This window comes from Clupea harengus, chromosome 1 (genome assembly GCF_900700415.2).
Source record: "Clupea harengus chromosome 1, Ch_v2.0.2, whole genome shotgun sequence".
Taxonomy (NCBI): Eukaryota; Metazoa; Chordata; class Actinopteri; order Clupeiformes; family Clupeidae; genus Clupea; species Clupea harengus.
The window spans coordinates 9,372,945-9,400,444 of record NC_045152.1 but is presented as its reverse complement, the minus strand read 5'-3'; the positions used below and the strand labels follow the sequence as shown (position 1 = coordinate 9,400,444).

The window sequence follows — 27,500 nt, the reverse complement described above, 5'->3', positions numbered from 1 at the left end:
CAAAGACGCACAAACCTCCCACTAATGTCCTCAGAACATGAGGAACCACCCTCCATCAGACGTCTCTCACTCCCAAGTCACTGTCAGATTCTAATGTGTTTGCATTCCCTCACAAGTTTATTGTGCAGTAAACCTGCATAAAACCTGTATACTGCTGTAGAACATGTTATAACCTTGCAACAAAGTGATATAATGAGTCCCAACTGAGGTTTGCAATAGAGTGAAAAGTTGTTTTTGAGCCGAAGTGGTAGAGGATTGGTTAAAGTAGTGAGTTGGTTACGAACCGTTTCTGCCCAGAGGAAGGTCGGTCAGGATCATATCTCTCTCCTTTTTCCCATTAGCAACTTGAGTGTAGGGGGTCAGGGAGTCGTACAGGCTTGAGTGTGGGGGGTCAGGGAGTCGTACAGGGCACTTCATGGGGTGCTGTCAAGAAAAGCTTCTCACAGACAGAATGTGACAGAACTGTTTCACCTCAGTGTTAAGAAAGCCATAGGTTACATCTGTAAAAATCTAATTAGATTACAGGTTTAAGGCCCATTCACACTGCCAACTGTAACAATAACTGTAAATACTATGGTTTTAAATATCGCTATGGCTCAGAATAAGGGCAACATCCACACCACACACTTTAGTGTGTGAAGAAAAAAAAACAATGACAGCCAATCAGAATCCAAAAAAAAGGCATCACATTAAAACATGAATTATATTTCTGAGAGGTTTTCCCTATAGTTGGTCAGTGTGGATATGACTATATCGTTATGGTTACAGTTGTCATTATAGTTTTTGTTGGCACTTGGCAGTGTGGACAGCACTTTATAGTAGCTGCTATGCATAATGAAACAAACAGAGAAAATAAGTGAGCGCCAGAAATAATCCTTTCAAAGGAACACATGATGATCCAGTTCAGTATATACTGTATCAGAGGTGGATACAAACAGGGTGTGTCACTCGCCTACATGAAGCGCGTGGTTGCATGGTTAGCTAAGAGCTTGATATAGAACCCTGAGACTTCAAACGTTGCCCCAGTGAAAAACACTAGGTTCTCTCCGGAGGCACCAGTTCGCTCTCTCTGTCACAGACAATCACACACACAAACGGCAACGCATGCTCAACACATGCGCATAATTCTGTTTATCCACCAGTGGGAGGATATGAGAGTTGACTATTACAGGTTCCCGAGGAGGAGGGAGGAGTAGTTTAGATGAAGACGTATCTGTTTTATGTCCGCTCACAAAGCTCTTAAACTGTGTGAGTCCGCACCACTTGGTGCGTACCTATGAGTGCACAGACAAGTACACAATGCTGTCACGTGTAAATGTGTGTGCATACGTATATTTGTGTGATATTCTTTGTGATTAGGCATATGAGCGACTGTGTTGTTCAAGGAGTAGAAATGCAGATCAGACTGTTCTTCGGAGTAACAGGTTGTTCCTTTTATTTTATGTTAGTGACAAGGATCTCTGCATGACTGTGGGTAGAGAAACAGACAGGGAGTGGGAGAGAAAAAGATAGAGGGAGAGGGAGAGAGAGAGAGAGGCTTTTTATAGTACAGTCTGCTGTAATGTCTGCGATGCCTGGCTAATGGTCGTACCATGAGGGTAAGCAGAGCCCAGAGAGGTTCACCTTGGCTAGAAGAAAGATTCTGACAGGTTCAAAGGTACCCCAGCTAATGGAAAACTCCACAACTTGAAATAAGTGAAGCCATTGATACTGATGGGTTTAAGAAGAAACAGCAAAAACTAACAGGGAACAGGGAATGTATGGGAGTGGGTCCAATCAGATCCCCCGTCATTGCACAGTGGTGAGATCATCCACCTGTTACAATCCATTTCCATGTGCTCCCAGAGGCAAGGCAAGAAAAACTCCTGCCCATGCCAATGTGTCTCAGCTCTCATCTGCAATGCCTGGACTGTCCATCCACGTACCGGGCCAGCAGGGGCTGGAGCTGAGGCACAGCTTAATTAGCGCACTCGAAGGCGTCAACAGCTGAGGTGGAGAATACTGAATATTTGATGACTGGTGAAGGATGCTGGGATTGAACCCTTAGTGAGTGTTTACCTCACCCTTCTTGTTTTTTCCTCCCTGCATCCCAGTGTTATTAGGGAAAGTGGCAAAGATAGCTTCGCTAATGGACTGTGCTCTCCCCCCTAGGCCATTCAGTTCCTTTGGCATGATGCATCAAAACAAACACTGCATACTCAAGGAAGTTTGAATTTATGGTCAGAGAGCAAATATTCACCGTCTGCCCACAAATGGGGTCTTCTGGCCAAAAGTACTGATAATTCAAAGTGTTTGGTTTGGCGTCTGTAGAATTCAACAGAAAGAATAGTATCCATTACAGAAATTGACTGGTTATCTTTATTGTTGTGGTAATTACCAAAGTACAGGTAAAATTGGATAAATGCGACTCAAATAGTTTGACTCTGACTGAAATAAGCCTGACTTGAGACTTTCCTCTCGAGAGACTGTTTGGATAATACTATTACACAGAGACATATCATCAGATGATTGATGTTATAATGCATCATGACATTTTTGTAATTTTCTGACCACATGTATGTTAGGTTGTTATTGTTATTTGTTATAATTTGTTATTTCAACCTACGGCAGAAGTAGGCACCCGCACCTAACCCACATCACAGCACCGCATATGACACCACCTAAATGTGACATCACAACTATGACATCATCTGTGCCTTACACCACCATAGCCCCCAAATGTATAGAAGAGACACATTGAAAAATGTCTCCATGGACAGAAATGTTTCCGACTCACAGGTCAAAGGTCACAGCATAACCTTTGCTCAAAAAATATTGTTTTGCTATTAATAGCAACGACTGACCACTTTTGACAGCTATCTTTCATTGCTGTGTGTGTGTGTGTGTGTGTGTTTGTGTTAGTGCATGTGTATGTGTGAGAATGTGTGTGTGTGTGTGTGTGTGTGTGTGTGTGTGTGTGTGTGTGAGTGTATGTGTGTGTTGTTGCCTGCAGTCTCTGCAGGCTCATTTTCACATCGTCCTCTGGAATGTCTGCCCTGGCTGCAGGTTTCAGCACAAGCATTCAACAGAAATGCTATCAGATGCACAGGGCCTTCATAAATCACACCAGTAAAATAGGACCCCTGTTGCGTGCCACAGGGCACATGGGTACTTATGTCAGTAGGCCCCTGTGTGTGTGTGTGTGTGTGTGTGTGTGTGTGTGTGTGTGTGTGTGAGTGAGAGAGAGAGTGTGCACAAGTGTACAAGTGAATATCACGAATCTGGATTCATTTCTGCGAGTTGAAATGTGAGAGGTACCATTGACTATGGAACTGATCTGGCCCTGATGTGGGCCATAACTGAGCCGCATCCATCCCACAGTCAGCATTGTCCTTTAGTTCACATGATTGCCATGGCGCTATTAGATGACCTGTGACCTCTTTGTCACACCATCTTTGAATACATATACTGAGACTTCACAGTAGAGGCAGGTTTGTGTGTGTGTGTGTGTGTGTGTGTGTGTGTGTGTGTGTGTGTGTGTGTGTGGTGTGGTTGTCTTTGTGTACCTGTGTGAAAGGTTTGTGTGTGTTAGTGTTAGGGTCTATGTTCACAAGAGAGTTGGGGAAAATTTGGTATCCAGGCTGGTCCATGTGTGAACTCTAACCTCATTTTCTGTGACACTTTGTGGCCACACCATCTTGTTCTATTTTTTGCTGTGTCTGCAAGGTGTCAAATTCATTATGCTACTGGGTGGGTAGAATTGTGTGTGTGTGTGTGCGTACGGGCATAAGTGAAAGTGGTTTTGCTTTTGAGTGGGCATGAGTATGTGTGTATGTGTGGTAATGTGTATTGTGAATTGTGTGTGAGTATTTGTACGTGTCTGTGTGCATGTGCGTGTGTGTTTGCATGCTGTATGTGTGTAGACATGCATGTTCGTGTGTGCCCAGTTTATTCAGAAGCACAGGTGCTAGCATTTCCGCTCCTGCCTTAGAATAGCTGTAGCTGCGTTCCTTCGTATCTAGGCACAAGGCCTCTGACAGTGATGCTTTATAATTAAACATGGGTTGCAAAGGTTCACACACGATACCTTGGCAACAGTCAGGGCATAGCCAAACAAACTCCTCACAGAATTATAAATCAATAATAACAAGCAGGGTGACGTCTGTGATGTAGATTCTCTAGCCCTTCTTTCAGTACAGTTTTGTATTATTTGATATTGCTTTAGTGTCGTTTATGTAGTATATAGTTTATGTCTATGTGTGTGTGTGTGTGTGTGTGTGTGTGTCTGTCTATGATGGGCAGCTCCTCCATTTAAGCAGATGAAGCAATGGTTCATAAAAAATTCACAAAAGCGAAAAATGTCGGTTACTTGTGATTACCGACTATTTGTGTGTCTGATTGCTTGTCTGTGTTGCTGCATATTGCATAGAGTCGACACACTGACAAAGTAAGCTGTACAAACAGTGGCCCCCACTGGCCAAATTTTAAATAACATGAAGCGCATGCCATTGAATGGATTTCAATAGGTGTACTCCCCTTGTGCACGTCCTTGTGTATTCATGTAAAGATGATTAACAGTAGGTCAATTACATTGTTTGATCACAATCACGACATTCTGTGGTGCCCGGAAGCGCTGCAGTTATGCTAGGTTATTCCGTGCAATCAAACAACAGCAGAGATTACAACGATAAACAATAAAGATGTCCTTGCTTTCAGCAATCATTAATGTGGTCAACAGGATCCTTGCATCCTTATGTTCTGTGAGCTATAAAGAAAAAGTGCAGTTTAAGCGTGACGGTACACCAACGCCTGACTTAAATCTGTTCCAGAAAACTTGGTCTCGTACACAACGTTTTTGGCGGGACTGATAGCCGAGACGTCTTTTTTTCTCACGAAACTGCTGACGTGCTGCTTATTGTAATGGTAGCCAGTGGGTAGTTCGAGACCAGTTCAAGTGCTGTGCTTTTTCTACACGACACACATTACATTGGTCCCGTGACCTAGTTGGGAGTGAGGTGAGTTTTAACCGTAGCCAACGGGTACAGTGCTGTACAGTGAGTAAACCTCACTTCCCGGCACCTTAAGAGACGTGCTAGTGACAGACACTAGCACCAATGGATTTTAGCTAGGGATGCACCGATACCACTTTTTTACAAACCGATACGAGTACGAGTATTTTTATTTGTGTACTTGCCGATACCGAGTACCGATACCGATACTTCTTAGATTTGGTCTCCATGAAAGTGCAATTAATTTGGAGGCAGATTTTATTTTATCCTCTGCAGATTATGTCAAGCCTATAGTACAAAATTAACAGAAGGCTATCCCAAGCCAAAAATAAACAGAGCTTTCTGGTTTTAACACACAAAAAAAGCCTTCAAAAAGACAATATCATCACATTAGACAAAATGCAAATATAACCAGATAAAGGCAATTCAATTTGCTGCATAGTTAACAACACAGTCTGCTTAACAAAAAGTGAACAGAACTATTACTGGATTAGTACAAGAGCACATTTCAGTTAGAAAAGGATCAGAAGAATCTCCTGCTCAAGTACACAAACAATCACTTAACCTATGTGGCACTAGAAGTCTTTCTCTCTACCTCGCTCTCTCTCTGTGTGCGTGCGCGTTTTTTTTCTTTTGCAAGACGTCAGTTAAGATTGGTTGCTTCGGTCTTGCGCCACTAGCATCAGTTAACTCTGTGTACTTAGCACTATGGTGCGTCTTCAGATGTTTAATCAAATTGCTTGTGTTAAACAAAGTACTTTCCTTTCCGCCCCTCGACACCGTAGCAGTGCAGATCTTACACTGTACCTTACTCCTGTCGTCGTCATTTATCTTAAAATGAGCCCAAATCGCCGTTAAGGCAGAACAACAGAATTGCTAATCGCTAACAAGATGCTAGCAGCTAAATTTAGCGAAACCTGTATACTGAAATACTTTGACACTATGACAAACTTTCCTAAAACAGTCAAACATCAAGCGAATGCAACACAAGACTGCAAATAAGCTACTTACTAGTCTGGCAGAGAGTGGTAGGACAGGTAGGACAATAAATCACATTTTGTGTCAGCATAGCCCGGCCAGTTTGATGCAGTGAAATACTGATGAGTGGTATCGGTGCTTGGTATCGGCAATTCAAAAACGAGTACGAGTACGAGTATTTTAACGAAGTATCGATACCGATACTGGTATCGGTATCGGTGCATCCCTAATTTTAGCCCTTGCTAGCTTGCCTGCCTCCCATGCCCAAGGTTGTGGGTTCGAGTCCAATACAAGACTATGAGTAGGAACAGTAGCAGCATCCGTTAAAGCAGTGGCTTGTGAACAAGTTAAATAGCTAGTGTCATTTAGCAAAGTAAGAGAACAGACTTTTCTCAGTCATTGGCTACTGCAAGCTAAGAGTATCTTGTAATTGTTGTTAATATTTTTTTAATAACATCATTTAGTTCTTCTGATTACATCTTGGTTTATTTGTGTTCTGCTGAGGCAGGAGAAATTAATACTGTTTAAGTTCCCCACACCCCTGACAGGGACACATTTAGCCCAGGTGAAGCCAACACATTTAGCCCAGGTGAAAATTCCAGTATTTTATACAGCCATTTTACAATTATCAGTGGGAGCATGATCATGTAATGCTTGAATGCAGTAATATGTGATACCTTGAATCTGTTAAAGGTTCATTTTTAAATCTCAATTTGTTTCCCCACAATGCATCAGAAGTCAACATTTAAGGGTGTATTTCTCCAGTTCACAATTGTATGCTTCATACTCTATTTCAACCACCAGCCGCCACTGATGTCTATGTGTATGGCTATAATGCAGTCTTTAGTTAATAATAATAATAATAATTATAATAATAATTCATTTTATTTGAAACGCACTCTTCATTCAGAAAAATCTCAGAGTGCCAACATAGTAGAAACTAACTATATAAATAAAATAAAATAAAATAAGACTAGTTAACATAAGCATAATAGTAAACTTAGTGACAGTGATTTATCACAAGGCCAGAAATGCCTTCCTGAATACAAATGTTTTTAGTCCAGTTTTAGCGTCTGCGTTGCCCTTAGGTGGTCAGGGAGGCTGTTCCATAAGCGTGGCGCTGCCGAGCAAAAGGCCCGGTCGCCCATGGTATAGTTGTTCAGTTTATCCCTGATCTCTGATATTTCTAGAACACATTTAGTTGAGGAATATTCTTAAAGATGAATGAGCAGATCTTTGAAGACTGGTGTTGAAGAAAATGTCCTTTTATTGTGGATTCTGCAAAAAAAAACAAGGCAACAGTTCAAATCTCTGATTTGGGTCTTGAAGGATCTACATGCAAATCTAGAGAACCATGCTAACAGAGGTATTCTCAGACAAAAAGGCCAAGGTGTCAGATTCTTATTCCTAGATCAAATATACTGACTTCTCCCAATCAGTCTGTGTTGTGAGTAAAAGTACTTTTCTGGAAGTCCCTACAGACAGCATTGAAGACCACCAATAGTCGCGCAGTATAGTTTGAATCTCCAGACTCTGAGGAAAATGCATAAACGGAAAGAATTAAGAATGGCCAACCATCCAGCCACAGTCGCTGGGTCTTTGTGGCTGGCCCACATCCAGCGGCATCTGAAGAGCAGATAAATCAGCGCAGACACTCCCTCCAGCCGAATGACATCCATGGCTCATATCACCATCACTAGTGTGTGAGACAACTTGCTGTGCTGGCACTGGAGTGGCCCTCTCTACCCATGTTATGTCCATCAGTCTCATTCCACCCCTTCCAATATTACCCATTCTTTAGAGAAATGTCTATTTGGTCCGCTGTGACCTTTTTACCATGTTTAATGTGCTTGTATTAGCCCAGTATATTTTGTCATTTACTTGTTTCATCTACCTATTTACTGTGTGTTTATCGATAGCATTGTGCCATTCTGATATCCTCTTTATCTCAAACTCGCCCGTGCATGTTCAGCGGTTGGCCGGGCGACAGACATGGTGTCAACCCAAAACACACCCACAGCCGGGCCTTAGCCAGGAAGTTCAGCTTCTCAGTTACAGCATGAGCACCACACCCCATTCACCCAGTCTGGCTGAGCCACCCCTTCTACCCACCGAATTCCCCCGTACCCACCCTGCCTCCCACAGACATGTTCTCTCCCCACCGGCTCCTTCAGCAAACTCCCTCTGCAGCCCCTGGGCCATTTGCCAGTGATGGTCAGTCAGGTGACTCACCCATTGTAAGGCAGCTGCAAGCAGATGGGTGTGAAAGGGGAACTGTGTCTCTTTCTAGGGACACATAATACTACAGTCATATTCTTCCTGATTCAAGTCTAGTTAATGTCATCCTTGCTGTACCATAGCATATTTCAATACATCTGGGTTGCTTCTGGGGGAGTTGTAGACACATTGGTGCTGATGAGTGCAACTTGCCTACGTGGCTTGAAGTCGGAACTGTGTTAGGTGCATGCATGTACCAAAATTAGGTGAATGCAAGTATTATGCAGCAACTCAGCCAGATCTGTCTATCCCTCTCTCTCTCTTTCTCATCACCACTGTTGCATTCAGCCCCTCTCTGGGTCTATCGTTCCATCTCTGATTTAGCCCACTTATTGGAGAGAACAGAGAGAGACATCTAACAGGTTCAACGTTTCACAAATGCATGTCAGAGGGGACTGGGTGTGTCAAGTCATTTTACAGCCTTTACCCAGAAGCCAACTGCATGTGTATTCTCTGAATAACGTGACATAAATGTGCCAGTGAATGCGTATCCATCCTCCGAACTGACAAAGGGTTCGGAGTTGGGTGTCTCCATGTCATGCCACACCGTCTCTTAACCCCGTTCTCTCCTCACATGAATATTAAATAAAGGAATAGTGAACAGAAACATGAATACCGCAGCGATTGGAACTTATAAATTATAAAATATATTCCCTTTTATCAACATCAACAAGTTCAATGGCAATTACACTCGCAGGGTAGCAAGAGCCTCTCTAATCTCCAATGCATGGTTTCTGTTATTTAAGTATTAACTGTGTATTAAGATTCAAATGCACATACTGTATAATAATTGGACTCGCTCACACAGACACGCACACTAAAAAACATGCACATCTACATCTACGGCTTCTCCCAATGAAATACCACAGTTTTACACAAGTAGCCCCGTGCTTGGCTTTGTCTTGGTTGTTTTTCAATGACTTCTTTCCTGAAGAATAGACATGATACTAGACATGTTCACTGCTTGTGCAAATGCAGCATGCAGTATGTTATAGTATATTTCGGTGTGTGTATGTGTGAGCCAGTGAGTTTGTCTTAATAGCAGAGATCTTCTTTCTCCTGCATACTCCACTGGCAAAGATTGAGCATGGAGGTATTAATAGTGGGGCAAAATAGCATTCACACACGTACCCACACACACACACCCACACACCCACACACACACACACACACACACACACACACACTCATACACAAACTCAGACAGGGTGAGAGAGAGAAAGCATTAGTTTTGGTGGTTGGCCAGAAGTGGCTTAAGTGCTACAATAATAAATGTCACAGTATGCATAATTGTGCTTAGTGACGTAAGACTTGTGGCTTCTGCATTTCCTGTGGTGATGTGTACATGCTTTCACTTTGAGCCCGTTCACACAGAAATGCACACATGCACAGAGCAGAAAGAGTTGCAGAGGAAAAAGTGATGCCTGGACTGAGAACACTTGTTGCTGTTCTTCATGCTCAGTATGTTTGCTTCTCACCTGTAAGTGTGTGTGTGTGTGTGTGTGTGTGTGTGTGTGTGTGTGTGTGTGAGAGAGAGAGAGAGAGAGAGAGAGAGAGAGAGAGAGAGAGAGAGAGAGAGAGAGAGAGTGAGAGTGTATCACTGGATGAGTACGTTCTCTCTGTCATACACCATCATGTAATGTAAGGGCCTTGGGGTATGTGTGCACCAACAGCATTTACATGTTCATACACAGTCCTGGCTCTGTAAATGGGAAACAAGCAAAGTGGCTTGCACCAAGCCATATATTATTCCAGCCAATCAACACGTTGCTTCAGGACTATGGAAGGGAGGGGTGTCATTTGATTGGCTATATCAACAACCTTCCACCAGTGAGCATCAGTGAGTATGTGGGAGCTTCTGAGCATTCAAAGCACCTGTATGTGAAGGACACATTTGTGTTCAACTGTGTTTTTATAGGAGTCATGGTTTATTCTTGACACATGAATGACAGTGCCACAGAATAGTGCTGGCTGATATGCAACTCATTGTTTCTGAATGCAAGTTGATGAGAGTGAGTCATGTGAGTCTGACAAATGATCGGAAATGTACTGTGATCGGCTTCACTGTCAAAGCTGTAGAGAGAAAAAAAAATGTTTCACTCTCAAGCACAGAAAGTGTGTGGCACTCTTGTGGCAGTAAAATTCACAAGGGCAAAGCTGGACATGCTACCTGCATTTACCCTGTAGTTTACATCCAGTTTTGTGGATGGCAACATTTCACCATTGCTTTCTCACCCCCTCTTTACATCACAGTTCTGGTCTACTTGCTTGTTTGTTCAGAGAAGGACAGTGAGAGACAGGCAGAACGTTCAAACACAGCTGCCCATGGCCTTCATGGGACAGCTGCCGCTACGACTCACTCTGATTGCCTATGCCTGTCATCAGAGAGGATCATGGGAGAATAGATGGAGGGGGTGGGCTTAGATGCTTCAACAGAGCCAAAGAGCTGAGTAAAGTTCTTACTGTGATCTTTGTATCTCCCCACAGAGTCTCTCGCACATTAACTCACATTAGCATTCTGAGCCCTGTCCGTGAGGCCAGCAGGCCTTTGAAGGTAAGAGTTGCGGTTCCAACTGTTCTGTACAACTCCAAAAGTAGTTATTAATTATCACAATTGGGTGAAAATGCTGCCATTTCCAGATTCACATCTTGGCCTTCGCTAAGCAACAACTAGATGAAGCCATTAGAGTTGAAACCTTTACATCCTCTACAGGAAACAGTCACGCTATCAGGTTGCCTCCTATTTCATTACGCGGAGACATACAGGCAAACTGCATAGACCCAAATTACCTCTCAAATGGCTATCACTTGAGACGGAGAGAAATACGGAGAGAGGGGTGTGCGAAAGTGCGACAGAGATTGGATGGCCTCTCTGATGAATGAAATGGAGGAGGTGTGAGGAAAAAACACCATCAGCCTTGCGTGTGGCTGTCAGTTAGCTTTTCCTGGATATTTAATGCCAGTTCCAAATATATAAATGAACAATATATCATCATAGATATGATATACTAGAACCCCTCCTGCCCCAGCTGTACTGACTAGTAGCCATTGAGCTTCTCTGTTTATTTCTATTTCCTCTGGTATTATCTCTGTCTTTCTGAGTTTGGCCCGGAGCCGTAGCTTTAGCAATGCTTTTTCTCCTTCCTTATGACCGCTGCAGACTAAAGTTGAACAGAGAATTTCCATAGACATGTGTTGTGCTGTGGAATAGAACCCTGGCACTGGCACATGCTATGCTATAAACCTCATGAAGATATACATGGCCCAGCGTACGAATGTGTTGATTTGTTTTTTGTTTGTTTGTGTGTGTGTGTGTATATAATAGTTTGACAATAGCAAGGTCCATGCAAGTTAAAGCAAATACACAGCTCTTTCCTTTGGAATTGATCCCAGCTAACAGAACTCTTTGCATTTTGTAACTAAATGGAGAGATTGGAGAGATATTTGCCTTAACATTGGGAACCTGCTTGTCGAAAGGAAAGGTTCCACTGGTGTGAGTGGCAGCAGGTTTTCCTAACCACATGCTCTGCTCAGTCCTCTCACACATGGCAGCTTGTGTTCGGGGTGGAGCGCCGCACCCTCTCCACCCACTCCACCCGCTCCACCCTCTCCTGTGTGCACTTCCACAGAGCCCAGTGGAGCAGAAGGATCTCTGTGTTCGCATGACCTCACTCTTTCCCAGCAGCCCCCGGTGTTACTGTGTTGTGACCAGCCAGCCTATTGCATGATGGTATTTTAATTCAAGTATTTTGAAAGACTGCTGAGAGACTAAGCCGTGTTTCTACTCTAGAGAGGACAGAAAGACCTGGTATTGTGAAAACATGAAAACGTGTGCGAGTCTCTGGGTTTGGGATAAATCTAATTATTCTGATGATTTGATTTGAGTTATAGGAGGAAATGCAAAAATTAAACACATAAGATTCAAAATCTGTCTGCAATGTAATTATGAGAACAATTGCATATGAAAGAAGTAGCAATATATGCATTTATACTCAGCATGTATGGTTATGGTAGGCATGTGCGCACACACACACACAGACACACACACACACACAAACACAGGCACACACACATCATAGCGATGTTTCAGCACAGGTGAACCAGCTCTCCTGTGGTGAAAGCCATAGAATTAGACATTCCCATTCTATGGTGAAACCGGTACCTATGTTGGTGGTTGCTGTGGCAACTGTCGGGGTGTTTATGTGTTGGGCTGGGTAAGGGGGTATTTAGGGATAGCTGGGGGGCAGGGGCAGAATGCAGAGGTGGCTGTCAGCCAGGGAACAAGTAGAGATATGGAGGATAGAATCAAATGAGAGGGAAAGGCAAGCCCAAAATAAACACACACGCACACACACACACACACACACACACACACACACACACACACACACACACACACACACACACACACACACACACACACACACACACACACACACACACACACACACACACACACTCCACATTAGGAATCAGAGCCCATGTTATGAGGAGCTCCCCTGCAGGGTGATATATAGAGAGAGCGACAGAGACAAGTAGAGATCAATGTTAGTTTTACAGACTTGTTTAAAAATAGATTAGGCTTAGACCTCATTGGCCTGATTAGAGGGGGATATAGTGATCACATATTTTGTAGCGTGGCCCAATAATTAAGGGAAAGTCCCATTCAAAAGTAACAGTGTAAATATGTGGGTACAGCAGTTTGCAGGAGGCTAGAAAATGTATAGTTGCCTTTGCATATCTGTAAAGTTAACTATGACCAGCAGAGGGCAGTATAAGCCAATCAGTTCCGTAGTCATTTCTTTGTAGCTGGCCCTTCACAACAGAGCTATAAAATTGTGATTCAACGCAACACTACAGACAGCTAGTCATCAATAGATTGATAGGTTGCCAGACTAATTGATTGATCAAAATAAATGATCAGTGGTTCATGGGGCCCCAAGGAGCAATGCACCATGTAGATGACACTCATTGGGCCTTAATTTCGTTGATGGGCAATGAGCAAAGCAATGAGCAACAAGCAAAGTCAACTAAAGCTATCAGGTGGCATCTGGGAGCATTGTGCTGACCCGCCCATGTTTGCACCTAGGGTTGATCCATTGTGTAGGATTTGGGGGGGGATCTATTAGCAGAAATGGAATACAGTATTCATAATCATGTTTTCATTAGTATGTAAATCACTTGTAATTACAAATCAGTGTGTTTTTATTAGCTTATAATGAGCCTCTTTATGTGTACATAGGGAGAGGGTCCTCTTCCACGTAGTCCATGTTGCACCACCATGTTACTACAGTAGCCCAGAAAGGACAAATCAAAACACTGGCTTGCTGACTGTCAATGCAATTAGGGTCCCTAGACTGTAAATCACTCCATGTCTGTGTGTGTGGACTCAGCTGCTGTCCATATGTGTGTGTATGTGAGTGTGTGTATGCGTGTATGACTAGCCTTCCTTTAGTGCAAGCTGGTTGTATGTTTACTTCATCCTGAGAGAAATATGTTTGCTAGTTTCACTATGAGCATGCTTCTCACATTATGTGTGTGTGTGAGTGTGTGTGAGTGTGTGTGTGTGTGTGTGTGTGTGTGTGTGTGTGTGTGTGTGTGTGTGTGTGTGTGTGTGTGTGTGTGTGTGTGTGTGTGTGTGTGTGTGTGTGTGTGTGTGTGTGTGGTGACTTCTGGTTCACAGAAACATAACCTTAACCTCATGTCCTGCCATGCTTATGGCAGGCTGCATCTGTTTATTGGAAATGGTGTTCAGCCACATACTGACTCGGGCATACAGCACAGTTCTCTGTCTACACAACCAGGTCAAACCATGTTTGGGAGAAATGGGAGATCACTGATTTTACTGGATGTTTCACTCCTGGCTTCTTACAGAGAGACTGTGGCCCCATCACCCAAACAAATGCTTCTTTGACTAGATACAAGTAAACTGGTATGTGTCATCTGGAATTAGGTGTAGTGTTCATATTTCCATTAGGTAGAAAAGGCAGGTAGATAAGGGCAGGCTGCAGGTTTAAATATGATCACTAGAGGTGGCTCTCTACCAGTAATCTTGGTCTCTTTCTGTTTCTTACATATTCACACAAACGTACACACACACATATTCATTTCATATGCATTATTTCTTTACTGCAAAGATGTGTGTGTGTCAATTAACAATTTCAACCCAATTTCTCGGCAGCAAAATGACTCCATTTGTCTTTAACTTGCTAATGACTGTAATTTTCTGTCCAATTTTGTCTGGGCAAATAATCAGTCCATCTTCATTGGGATGGGAGGTGTGTTTCTGTGGTGGAAATTAAATCAGTTGGCAGGGTGACAATCCTCCTTTTCATTGCCACCATTGAAATAGCTACACTATTATGGAACTGTGGCAAACAGTGATGACTTTACTCAGCTGAACCTTGAGGAACCTGAGGAAATTAGGTGTAACATACCACTACAACTAACATACTAGTACTATTACTTCTCATGTTGCCACTACCACTACTACTACTATGACACTTCTGCAACTACTACGATCTGTACTGCTGTGCCTAATTCACTACTGCAATGACTCTTCTGGCTGGCATACAAGAATGGTCTTGTCAAATCAAAGGTGATGATTTGTAGCAGCCTGCCTGGTAACTTGTCTGCCAAAAAGGTCACATGTCAAATCTCTAAGCCTGTCTTGTCTTTATATTTGGCCAAAATGGACATATGGCACTTGAGGTTGATATGAAATTGAACGGATGTTTGCTTGGATTTCACACATCCTCACTTGTGTGGTGCTGTGGTTTAGTCAACTTAGGCTGATTAATACATGTAAATATACTTCTAATGCACACATCAAACTTCAGAACAGAGAACAATTTGTTTGTATTACTCTGAATGTAATTGCAGCCACTGTTAGCCTGCTTTACATTTTCATTGATATCCAGAAAATAGATGCTGTGAGAAAAAAAAATTCCCTGGACTGTCCCCAAATTTCCAAATGTGTTACCCAATCAGAGAGCTTGAATGCCTGACAGTTATTTTGCTTGTACAACACACAATGAATGGGGGTAGGTACCCATGGTGGTTCCGTGCGCCAGAAGTTAGCAAGAAATAACACTGCTAACACTGTTTACATAGCTGTGGATGAAGGATAAATGCTTAGACAAATGTGCTTTGCAGTTGGCAAAGCCGAACACAAACATTACTAAATCAAAGGCTTTCTCTCCCCCCCCCCCCCTTCTCTGTCTCTCTGTAGGAGACACCCGTCCCTGAGAAGAAGCTACCAGTGAAAGTGGAAGCAGTGAAGCAGACAGTAGAGGAGGAAGGAGAGGAGGTGGGAGCTGATGGAGTAGTGGGAGACGAGGAGGTGGAGATCGAGGAAACCATCGAGGAGTCCCGCGCCGAGCGCATCAAGCGCAGCAGCAAGCAGCGCATGGAGAACATCAAGAAGACCTTTAGCAAAGAGAACATGGAGAAGACCAAGCAGAAGACCAAGGACAACCTGGAGAAGACCCGCCTGCGGACGAAGGAGAACCTGGAGAAGACCCGGCAGCGGACCCGCGATAACCTCGACAAGACCCGGCAGAACCTGGACAAGAAGATGGCCAAGCTTGGCACGGAGCGGAAGGAGAAGCTGCAAAAGTCGCGCGACAAGCTGAAGAAGTCCCTCAACCTGGAGCCCAGCGGCCACCCCCGCCCCAAGAACGCCACCTACCGGGTGCCCCCTTTCACCTTCCACGTCAAGAAGATCCGCGAGGGCCAGATGGAGGTGGAGAAGGTGGAGGTGGTGGAGGAGGAGGCCAAACACATCGTCATGGGTGGCCTGGAGGAGGTGGACGAAGAAGACCTGGAGGTGGAGGTGGAGGAAGGGGTGCTGGTAAGTTTGGACAGCCCAGAGATGGAGGCCGTGCTAGAGGTGGCGGATTCCTCAAAGCTGGTCTTGGTGGATATAGATCTTCCAAAACAGAAATAGAGAGAAATATGTAGTGGGCCTACAGGCCACTGAGCTTGTAGGAGAAACAAGCAGGTATGTGTGTCTGAGGTCTACACGTGGAAGGAGACGACATAAGGAGAGATGGTTCGATGGAAGAATGGATGAACTAACAACTATGATGGAAAAGAAGGCATGGGGGAGACGATGGACTCGTACACCGTTGCCAAAGATTGTGTTGTTTTCTCTATTTTTCTTTTACTTTGTTTGTTTTCACTTTTCCTTTTAATCAGAATCTGACCCGAAGCGTGATGAACCAAGGCTGCCATAGACTCTTATGTGTGCGCGTTTAGAATTCAGGACTTATAGTTTTACCCATAGTTGATTAGCTGCCATTTAAAGATTGAGTCTTCTTTGAGTGCCTGAGGGTGGTTTGTTTATCTGTTGTGGATGTCACCACCATTGAGTGTGGAAGTCTATTGTGTAGTGAGAAGTAAGGATGGAAGTTTCACAGTGTGTGTGTTACGGTAACACAGGAAGCAATCACGAGGAATGAGACTGCAGGGGTTTCTCCAACCTGATTACGTAACCAAAGAGCTCTCGTGTCAAATGATGGGGGCATCTAAATCCCAATATAGGATCATCCTCCTTATTCTTGTAACTCTCCCTTATATTTAAAACCTAACCTTCAACTAATCCTTATTCTCTAGCCCATGTTGTTACCCCTTCTACCCCTTACCCAAGTCTCACTGTGATATATAGATATATAAACCCTGTGTTGGAGAGTAAAGACAAAAGCCAGTTGGTGGTTTAATATCATGTGGAGTGTGTTTCAAACAGGCAGGATAGTGCTTTTATATAAGAGAGAACGAACTATAAACTTGAAAAGTATTGATACTGTATGTACAGTCATGTGAAATCGATTAGGTGTTCAATCTACAACAGAAGAAATTGAATAGAGTCAAGTAATCAGTCTGTATGATCAGAGCATAAGCTATGCTGCAATCTGAAGATGGTGGAGTATATATTGTTCTGTTTTAGATGAAAGTCACAATCCATAATCATCTTGTGACTGAGTGTGTATGTTTTATAAGGTCAACACTGAACTCATAATAATTTAAATGTAAAAAAATGTTTGTAAAATGGAGATCGGTGCTGTTCCAGATCAATAAATGACTACCAGTGTGTCAAATCTTGTCATCTTCTCTCTTTTGCGCTTTTCAGTATTAATGTGTGAAATGCTTAATAGTGTCCTTGCAGAACTTCAAAACATTTTCTCTTTATTCATCTGTAAGAATTCATATCGCTGGAACATAACAATTGTGGATCTGTGGAACCTTCATGGAACCTTTTTTCAGCTAATTGATTTTTGAACACACAAGCCATAGAGATTGTTTTTTTAAAAAGAGGTAATTGCTAAATAAACGACCAGCTAGAAGGCATTCTACGTGCTCACAGGGGATTACTTGATGATGGTATGACATAGATAATTCTTCTAGCTGAAAACTGGCCTGCATCATTATATTATCATAATGTCTACGTATGTAAAACATGACACAGTAAAACCATGACTATAACCGTGCATATACAGCTCACCACTGGAAGTTCCGGATTGCAGTATTTCGGTTAGTAAAAATGGAAGTGTGCATAGGTTCAGCTGGGTGGGGTGGACTGCAGCAGAACCCACCAGTAAGTAATACTGGCAGTAAATATGCTGCGTGTCTGTCCGCTCACTAATTACATGAGAAATGCTGATATTAAATTCAAACTATTGGAATGAAACTCAGCCTTGCACTGGGCCATTGATCATGTAACCATGGATCCAATGGCCCCGCAGGAATAAATCACATGTTGCCTCATACAGGAAGGGTCTGGGGGAGGGGGGGGGGCAGAGAAGAAAGATGGGGAAGAAGAAGGGGGAAGGGAGAGAGAGAGAGGCTGAGATGAAGGAAGCGGAATATCACAGAGAGAATCAACATGGAGAGAATGAGAGATAACCGAGGGGTGGGGGGGGGAGTGAGGTGGAAATTGTAAACCAGGAGATATAAAGAGGGATGCAGAGTCACGAAGTGGGGATTGATTCCATTCCAACTTGCCCTCTCTGGGACTCCTATCTGTAGTCCTACCCATCAAAGTGTTCTAATTAAACAGTGGTCACACAAGAAGAGTCTTGACAGAGGAAAATAGGGAATAAGGAAGGTAAATATTGGTGGAAGGTGGGAGTCGTTTACTGAGGAACACTGGCAGGAAGAAGGAGTTATCCAGTAGAGTGTACAAGGGAAGGACTAATAGCACCGGAAAAGAAAGGATTTTGTTAAAGGATGATTAGGAAGTAAAGGGAGAGTTAAGAAAAATATAACCCAGAATGCAAGTACAGGACTGGCAAAATACATGGGATTATTCACACTGATTTATGCTAAAAAGATGGGTAGACTGGGGCTATTCCAACCACTGTCCTGTTAGCTATTAGCTTTCCAGCTGATCACAGATCAAAGTCAGTTTCCCAAGGGTGCATGGAGGCATTGAACCGCATGCTGTGCATCATGATTCTCGATCACCCTCCGTCTAGTGTGTTCTGATTGGTCAGGGTCTCTGGTGTGAGGAGCTCTCTGTTTCTCTCTCTTTTTCGATTTCACATTTTTTTTTGCATCTGGTATATTTCAGTCACAAAATAAACAACCAAAAACTATCTATTAGCACAAACACAACAAGTGCATGGATCAACACACAGTTGTTTTGTGGTGTGTATGTATGTATGTGTCTACACTGATAGCGATGAGATCATCTGTAGTGTAACACCTCATGAGGTTTGCACTGAGAGTGGAAGGCTGACCAGAGGGGGCTGGGCAACCAAACTCAAATCCTGCAGGGAGAAGAGACACATGTTTTCCCAGGACGAAAACAGGCTGAAATAGTCTGAAGACAAGACAGTAATCCATACTGTCTTTATCCCTGGAACATCAAAACGCAGAGCAGCTGATGCTTCATCTTGTAATAAAAATGTCAATAAAAATCTTTCTCTCTCTCTCTTATGCACAAACTCACATTCTGAAGGCATGTTCTCTCCCTCTTCATTTCTCTGTTCTTGTAGTAGCCTTCGCTCTACATAACACTGTTAGCTGAAACCAGTAGAGCCAGCATCTAATTAAATAGAGTGGATTTCCTGGCATCGGAGGACAAGGAAATGGGCGGGGGGATGGGGTGGGGGGCTCCCTGTGAATGTAAAGATAGTTGGAGTAGGGATGTATAGAACACACTATCAAAGACAGATGCTTAGAAGTCTTCACTTTTAGACTATTCGGCATACATCTAAGTGCCTGTAAACACAAAAACAGTATTTAGAGCTCTAGACGACGTACGCAAAGGCATGCAGACACCGCACTCAAAAACATACACCCCACAGACATAGAAGCCACACACACTAACACAAGGACACACACAACACAAAGACACACACACTATCACAAGGACACACAACACAAATTCATAGCCTCATCTGGTATCTCACTTAACTCTCCTCCTTTCACAGGACGAAATCCCTCTGGGAATCGCTGCAGACCTCAAAAACAACACAGAGAGGGGAGGAGAGCTGAGAGCCTGACATTGATTCGTCTGAACACCATCCTAAATTTGCCCTTAACGTCCCACCTTTCACACCCACGCAGATTTTATCTCCAAAGTAAACCTGTTCTTGTAAACCATGCTTTTGTTCTAAAACCGATGAATATTTTTCTAATTGTCTTTTTTTCATGTGTGGTGAAAAAGAGGAACCTCCCCAACCATAATTTCAAAGTAGTAACCATAAACCTGATTAAAAAGGGTCTACATTACAGCTTTACTGTAACTTACAGTGATTTTTTACAGCATCATCGCTTAACATTGTACAGCCATCATAGCACAGCTAAGGATGAAAATGCTGAGAAGGCAGTGGTTTTGAAAGTGTATGTGAAAAGGTGCCAGTTTGTACTGTGATTATGCATACTGTATGCAGATACATGGATGGAGCGAGTTGGGACTGGTTATATTGCTTTTTGCAGCTGGCCCACTGATAGCACTGTTCCAGAGATAGATCCTCTATCCGGGTGGTTAAATACAGTGAGCACCGTAGTAACAATGGGGCTATTAAAAAACTGCCCATGGGGGGCATAAAGACATTCTTGAATTGAATGATCAAACTTTTCGCCTACAGATCAAGAGTTCTTCAACAATGAAATAGAAAACTTTATACGTACATATTCATACAGCTATGATGAACAGAAATCTGTGAAGTCACACAACGAATTTAGAGTACCTAGAAAGAAAGAAGTGGGGACAGCTTCGTTTAATGATGGCATGAGACTGAGGACGTGGGTACTGAAATATATTTCGGAGGAAATGCTTTGGTGGACCACAAAATATAAAAAAATATTTGACCCTGTAAAAGACACCTGAAAAATGAATGACATTTTTATGAATAGGCCTACACTGTTTCTCTAGATTGTGGTTTGTCTTATTTGAAGACTGATGACTTTTATGTCTGTCAGTGCTTAAGAAATCGAGGAAATGTCCTGACCTATTTCTGTAAGAGATTTCTCATTCTCATGTCACGACCTTTCATGTCATGAAAGTAACTTTATGGACTCTGCTCTCTGCAACACGCCTTGTTTATACAAAGAAAGGTTTTAACTTCAGTTACAGAAGTTGCGTAAGTGACATAATGTTCACATCATGGATGTGCAGACATTAAAATATGTTCTATGATTTTTTTTGTTATGGATATTTTTTGAACAAAATCTAAAAAGAAAAAAAACACGCTACATTTGAAAGACAACTGGATGTAAAACTACGATGGAAACAAATATTTACAAATATACATCTACAATACAGCAATGCGTATTTTTGAAGACATTCTTGAAGTTCAAAAGTTCCGTGGGGGGTTACAATGTCATTACTGTCTGCTATCACTGTATTACAGTTCTGATGACGTATCCTCTGCCAGTAACTCAGATGACTTCAAGTACGGCTGTTCCCTGAACGTACACATCCCCCCACCGCTACAAGGACGACTTCTATTGGTGTTTGACGTTATCAGAGGGAGGTTGTCTAAACGGAACAGCCACGCAGGGTAGGAAGAAAACATGAGCGCTGACAACCCTGCTTGTCTTGAAGACCCGCCTCTTAGTGGTAACACAATTCACCAATTGGAAGGAATTCTATTATCGTTTCCTAGTGCATGGAGGAAATGTCAGTCAAGTGTACACGGTGGCTGGGGAGACAGGACTTGCGCTGGCAGGCAAAGACTAACGTTACGTCGTTATTGAGAAACTATTCATGAGCTGGGGAAAGACTTCGCAGTAAAGGCTCATAGAACAATTCTTACTGTATTGTTTTGTCTGGCCGACCGAAAACACGATCTGTTTGTTCCTTCAGTGGCTGCGGTGTCGTGCTTTCGACTAAACAGGCTACTTGCTTCTAACTGAAAAGAGACCAGGGAAAGGTAAGTGTGAAGTTGCTACTAACGTCGCTAGTCAGTGAATTGCATGACTTCTGGAATTTTAACAAATTCCACGAATTGATGGCTGGTAGCCACGGGAGTTGAACTTTCTGCTGTGTGATGCAGACCTGATTTTAAACGTTTAATAGAGTCGCGAAGTTGTCGATGTTTTCATGGAAGTCGTACTGTAACTTTGTAACTTGTGCCGCTGAGGGCAGGGCAGGATCGTGGGGTCTTGACTGCAACAATAAGGGTCTGCTTGTTTACAATGTCTCTGACTGATAGTTTTGCTATTGAGACTTAGCAGAAAAGCAAAACTGTTAATCTCTGATGGATTTCCCTATTGTCATAACGTGACAGAGGTCGCTACACTGACCAATTGAACGTGGGTTTATACACGTTATGTAAATCAATGCAGTAACGTTAGCCACGAAAAAGGCTTAAAGTGGTTATTGTGTGGATTCACTTTTTAAATAACCTGTATAGCCTATGCCACAACACTTCACTGAATTTGTATCTAATTTTAATCAACAATAATGTAACATGGGTGCTTACTTATAGGGCTAATGAAAACTAAAGGGGCATCCTATTCACACACTTAGGCCTACCTCCTATCACCCTCGTCTCAGACGGCACGTGTTCTTTTCCATCTTCTCGAAGCGATGTGTGCATTTGTTAAAACGAGTTTAATAGAGTCTTCCATTCTCACCAACCGGGGATGTCCCACACGCTGTTGACTCCTATTACGTCATCACTTCCAATATTGGGACAGGGGAGGGAACCCTTTGGAGGCTAGGGCAGGTCTTGATCTATGTCAAATAACCGAATATCGCATGTTTCACTTAACCGACAGAGGTAGCTTTCGGTGTATGACATTGTAGAACATCTCTGCAACAATCTCATATGCCGTATGCTAAATGATAGGCTACACTTGAAAAGACAACTACGTACAAAGAATGCAGGTAGCATGACCAATTTTTAGCACGATCTGATAGGTTGCTTTTATAAGGGCCACTTATATAGGGGAACAGGAAATACAAATAACTGGTTTATGGGAAAAGACACGCCTATCTTGCATTGGAGATGTTTCAGATTACTAATGTGAGGAACATCTTTCTGACACAAGCTTGACCTGGTCGTGCTTGGAATAGCAAAATATCTCTTATACACAGGAGGAGAGTAAGTGATTTTACTTTACAATGAAATAATCTGTTATTATAATCTATTTATGTTTTAAAAGTCATAATATTTTATTTTTCTATTTGCCTTGTCTGTTTAGAGGACTACTGCCTCAGGCATGTCACAGGCTAAAATGAGCACAAGTGTGCTTCCACCACGGCCCCTGTTCTGGTCAGTGTCTGTGGATGTTACTGCCTCTCCACTGGGTGTACCGACATTGTACCTGACATTGTTCAGATATCAACTATTGTGGAAAATCCATTTACATCTAAAAAAAAGTTTGTAGAGTTTAAGCCCTACAAATCTAGGAACAAAATCAAATTTTCAGTAGCAAAGAGGAAAGAATGACTGATAGGATGACCTCTATTTTCTATCTGAAGCTATTCTTATGTATGCAAAATAAATGAAAGCAAAAAGGGACATGTCTTCTTACGTAGTTTACAGTCTTCATAGATCATGTCATTGTTCATGTGTCATAAATGATGTACCGAGACAAACGTGTTTACAGCCATTTCCATGATAATTTGTTCACCAATTCTCTAAAGAACTTCAGAATAATGTGTAATATAAATGATTCAAAACTTGGATGGGCACAGAGAAGGGCTCTGTGAACAGAAACGTGACGGTTCCTTACAAACCCTTTAACTTTTGCCTTTACAGTAGCTGTCTGCATAATCCATATACACATGCATTTTAGGTGTTGTTCTAACACCAGAAAACCATAATGACTCATTTTCACTTAACCATACAAAATCATATGGCATGGTCAAGAGTGCTCAGAACAATAGTCTTTCACAATTTCTTAGCACCCACTTTTATAAGTGGTTCCTAGCATTGTTGCTAGAATAATTGATCACATAGCCAAACATGGCTGCTGGGACTTGTGCCATCATTTTAATTGGTCCCTCCACATAACAAAGTGGTCTCTGATTTGAATCCCATTGTAGCCCATGCGGTGAGTGTCGCCAACCCCAGGGAACAGCAGGCTGTCTGTGACCTGTTCATTTGGGGCCCAGTCCTGAGATTACGGTGATAAAAGGCCCTGACAGATGAAGGTTTTTTTTGCGAAGCCTGAGTATGCTAAGTTCACTCTACTGTCATGGTGATCTTTCCCTCTAATTCTTTATATCTTGATTGGGTCCCAGAGGTTTCAGGGACTCATTTTAAAATGTTGTAAAAGAGCATGTTGTAGCACACTGCACACACACATCCTTTTAAGGGAGAAAGGAGCGAAGAGCTAAGTCTTTAGTTTGGCAGACTCCGCCAATAGCGGTCAAGGTTCGAGGTTCACCAATTTCATCTCTTAATAAGCAACCTGACACCAGAAAAAGGATCAAATCCCCACGGCATCAGGTTGCTTATTAACAGATGAAACTGGTGAACCTCGACCTGTAAAAGAACAGGAAGAGGAAGTGAGAGATTACGGGACTGAACAGCTGGTGCCTCACGCAGAGAGTGACGCAGCAGGTATCTGCTCGCTTGTAGGAATTCCTCGACCAGGGACATGTGAAGAAAAGACAGCTTCTTTCTCCTCATCAGAGGACAGATTCCACTAAAGCGTCTCTGTTCATTGTCAATTCTGGCAGGCATGCGAAAAGTAAACACGACTGACTTGAAAAGTGGCCCAGGAGAACTGGGGCATTTCATTTACGTGCGTGTTTGTGTCTGTGGTTTCGAACTGAGTATGAGAAGAGAATGAAGTGTTTGTGTGTGTGCCTGACTGCAGTCTTGTGAACATTTCTGCAGAGGGTAAACCTGGGCACAGAATTGCAAACTCACCCTCCACCACACAATCACACCTAACTCAAACACTGTCTCGCCTCAGCATCCACGCTGCATTTGTGGTCATCCCTGTCATTACTCCGTGAGAAACAGGAAGACGCAGTGAATAAAATGACTGTGCCAAGGCCATATAAATGGCACACAGTGCTGGCAACCCATCATCATCTTTGCCAGGTCTCCATTAAAGTGGGTATCAGCTGGAGGCTTAGTGAATGTAGCATCCTGTGCAGGTTGTTCATCCTGGAACATTGTGTTCTTGTGTAAACTGAGCAGGGTGACCAGATGCTCCGGCTCTGGCTAATATGATGTCTCCGGGGGTTAAATGAGGCTCTCCTCTGGTATTGTGGAAGTTTGCATGGAGTGTGGGGTTGCGGGGTGTGGAAGGGTTTGGTTTCGGCCTGGATCTAGGTTTTTAGATGTCTGTGGTTATATGACGACTTTTGTGCTTTCATCTGGCGGAAGAAGAAGTCCAAGTGAAACTCTAACCCATGCTGCAGAAGAAAAAAAAATTGCAGGCCCTAGGTTGACTGCGAAAGCAGCTTGCGGAAACGGCAGCACATGCACACTGTTGCACAAAAAAGGACATGCCTCATAGAGAGCGTTAAAGGTGTGGTCAAAGGCACGAAGTGGGCAGAGCCAGGCTGAAGGTAATTAGTGAAAGGTCTGTTTAAAGCCCACTGACAGCAATGTCGAGCAGTCCCTTTAAACTGAATGCGCAATATTGCTACGCATTGTAGAAAGACTTTTAGAGAGAATAAATCGTTGTGCTTCTTCTGTTGTTCAAAACAATTTAATCTGTTGACATGTAATTGTAGCTTTTCAGACATGTTTTAGCCACACCAGTGTTTTGCTCACTTCGATTCCATGACAAGCTAACATTATTTTTGTGGAGGTCAATGTAGACCGTCTCGCGTCTATTCTGGAGAAATCATTTAGGCCTGAAATATAAAATGTCCAAACATGCATAACATGTGATGCATATTCAATTTAATAATCTAAATTCGTCTAATGGAACACAACTTCGGAGTTAGGAACTGAAACGGAAATGTATAGTGTACATCTTTGCCCATAATTTGAAGTGTTTCAGCTGACAATCTGGCACTTGCTGCAGTGCAGCTTGTGGGAGAGGTCAGCTCTATTTTCTAAGGAAATAGACATTTTTGGATGGAAACCCGGGTTTTCTTAGGAGGCTACTTTCAGTCCTTTCCGTACTAGCCTACCTACGTTGTGGTGATGCGAAAGGATGATCTTAAGCTTTTACTGCAACAGTAGTTAGTTAGTCTCAGGTAAGCTAACAACGACATTTTACTTTTATTTAAATGGAATCCTTTACATGTATTTTTTTTTTATTATTCATAATTATTGTGGGAACAAATTGTAGGCTATTTGGTGCATGGATGCATCTAGAACAGAACGGTAGAGTGAAAGCCTGTTTAGTTGAGCATTGGATAAGGAGGACAGAGTGGACACACAGTATAATAATATAATATTAATAATAATATAATATATATAATAATATAGTATTCATTTCCTTAACACAAGGCTGCTGGTGACTGTATGTGTAGATATAATGATGACACGGGAGACCCTAGAGACAGGGAAAGAACCTGATGCGTAATACACAAGAGTTAGCAGTGACCCGTAGCCTGCATGAATGGGGAATGCATAAGATATAAGAATTTGTAACCTATGTTCATGTTGATGAACCTGAACACCTGGATCAACCAGACTGCAATCTTGGAAGAGCGATCTGAATGAAGAGTGATTGTGGAAAAATGTGCTGGTGTGACGTGGCATTTCTTCTTCTTCTGCCTTAATCTTAGTCTACAGTGTTTGAAGAGAAGTAACATGATATGTCATTGTTGTGTATCTGCACCATGGATGACATTAGTTTACTGCTGATTGAGCATTTAATTCCAGTCAGACAAATTAAGGGTTAGGGTTGAAATAAACATTTGTATTCCTTTTTTTGCCAGGATATTTTTGAGAATGACCTAAAGAGATGAATTGCATTAATCCATATCACAGGTTTTCTCCGGCTTTCTTGCTGATACAGAAATATGTAGGCATAATGCGCCACTTTTCCAATAAAGGGAACATGATATTTTTTGCCATATATATAAATCAGACTTGGCCAGTGACGGTTTATGATTGACGCATCTGGCGCATTGACTCAAATGTTTCCTGTCAGAGAACAATATGTCGCCAGGCCTATATCCAAAATCCATGCCTCGGTAGAAAGTTCCATGTATTGCTCGAGTTTAAAACTAGTAAGCTAACTACCTAAAAGGCATGCAAAAACCTTGCAAACACCACCATCAACCCAGCTGACACTGATAGAAGCTTGCCAACACACTAATTGGTGTCTTTTGGCAGTATAGCTGCCAATGTCGTGTGTGAAAGCTTTTCTTCCATTTTTCCATTTCACACATGGCAACATCGCTTGGTCTCACTCTCACTCTTACTCACTCACACTCACACTGCGTTACTGGTGCATGAGACATCCAGCATGCCTTTTTATTTTTACTTTTTGTTTTACTTCACCCGAGTATGAATGCAAGTATGAGACTCAATAAAGGCCATATCCTTCACTCAGAGCACACAGAACTACAAAGGGCATATCCTGGATGGCTAGTGGGGAAGACACAGGATCTGTCCTTCACATGACCATATACTAACAAAATTAATTTGAGGATGGTACCAAAACTAGTTGCCTATAAAACCATACCTCAAAAAGTGTAAAATTGTTGCATAGTGTTACTTTAAGACAACCCGCCCAGGTGGAATAGGCCAGCCGTTTTCACCATCACACTGGGGCCCGGATGTTTATTCAGCCTTTGTGCTCGTGTCGGCATTTGATGTCTTCAATCATCAGTTATGTGATGGTCACTGTTCAAAATTGTGCCTGAACACCCAT

At 42.6% G+C, this 27,500-nt stretch overlaps 2 protein-coding genes across 4 annotated transcripts in view; both read left to right on the top strand.

Annotated features, from left to right (window-relative positions):
* Positions 1–17,341, top strand: part of cavin1a (caveolae associated protein 1a) — an 18,881-nt gene extending 1,540 nt beyond the window's left edge. Inside the window, exon 2 of the mRNA XM_012816893.3 lies at positions 15,475–17,341. Coding sequence (XP_012672347.2) covers positions 15,475–16,191 — 717 coding nt within the window. The 3' untranslated portion in view covers positions 16,192–17,341. The remainder of the gene's footprint in view (positions 1–15,474) is intronic.
* A 4,012-nt stretch (positions 17,342–21,353) lies between these two features.
* The window catches only part of stat3 (signal transducer and activator of transcription 3 (acute-phase response factor)), a 23,722-nt gene continuing 17,575 nt past the window's right edge, over positions 21,354–27,500 (top strand). For 2 of the 3 annotated variants that reach the window (XM_012816844.3, XM_012816843.3), the window contains exon 1: positions 21,354–21,625. The gene's annotated coding sequence lies outside the window, so the exon portion shown is untranslated. Of the gene's footprint in view, positions 21,626–21,656; positions 22,802–27,500 lie in introns of those variants that run through there. The other variant, XM_031566789.2, reaches the window with a different exon arrangement.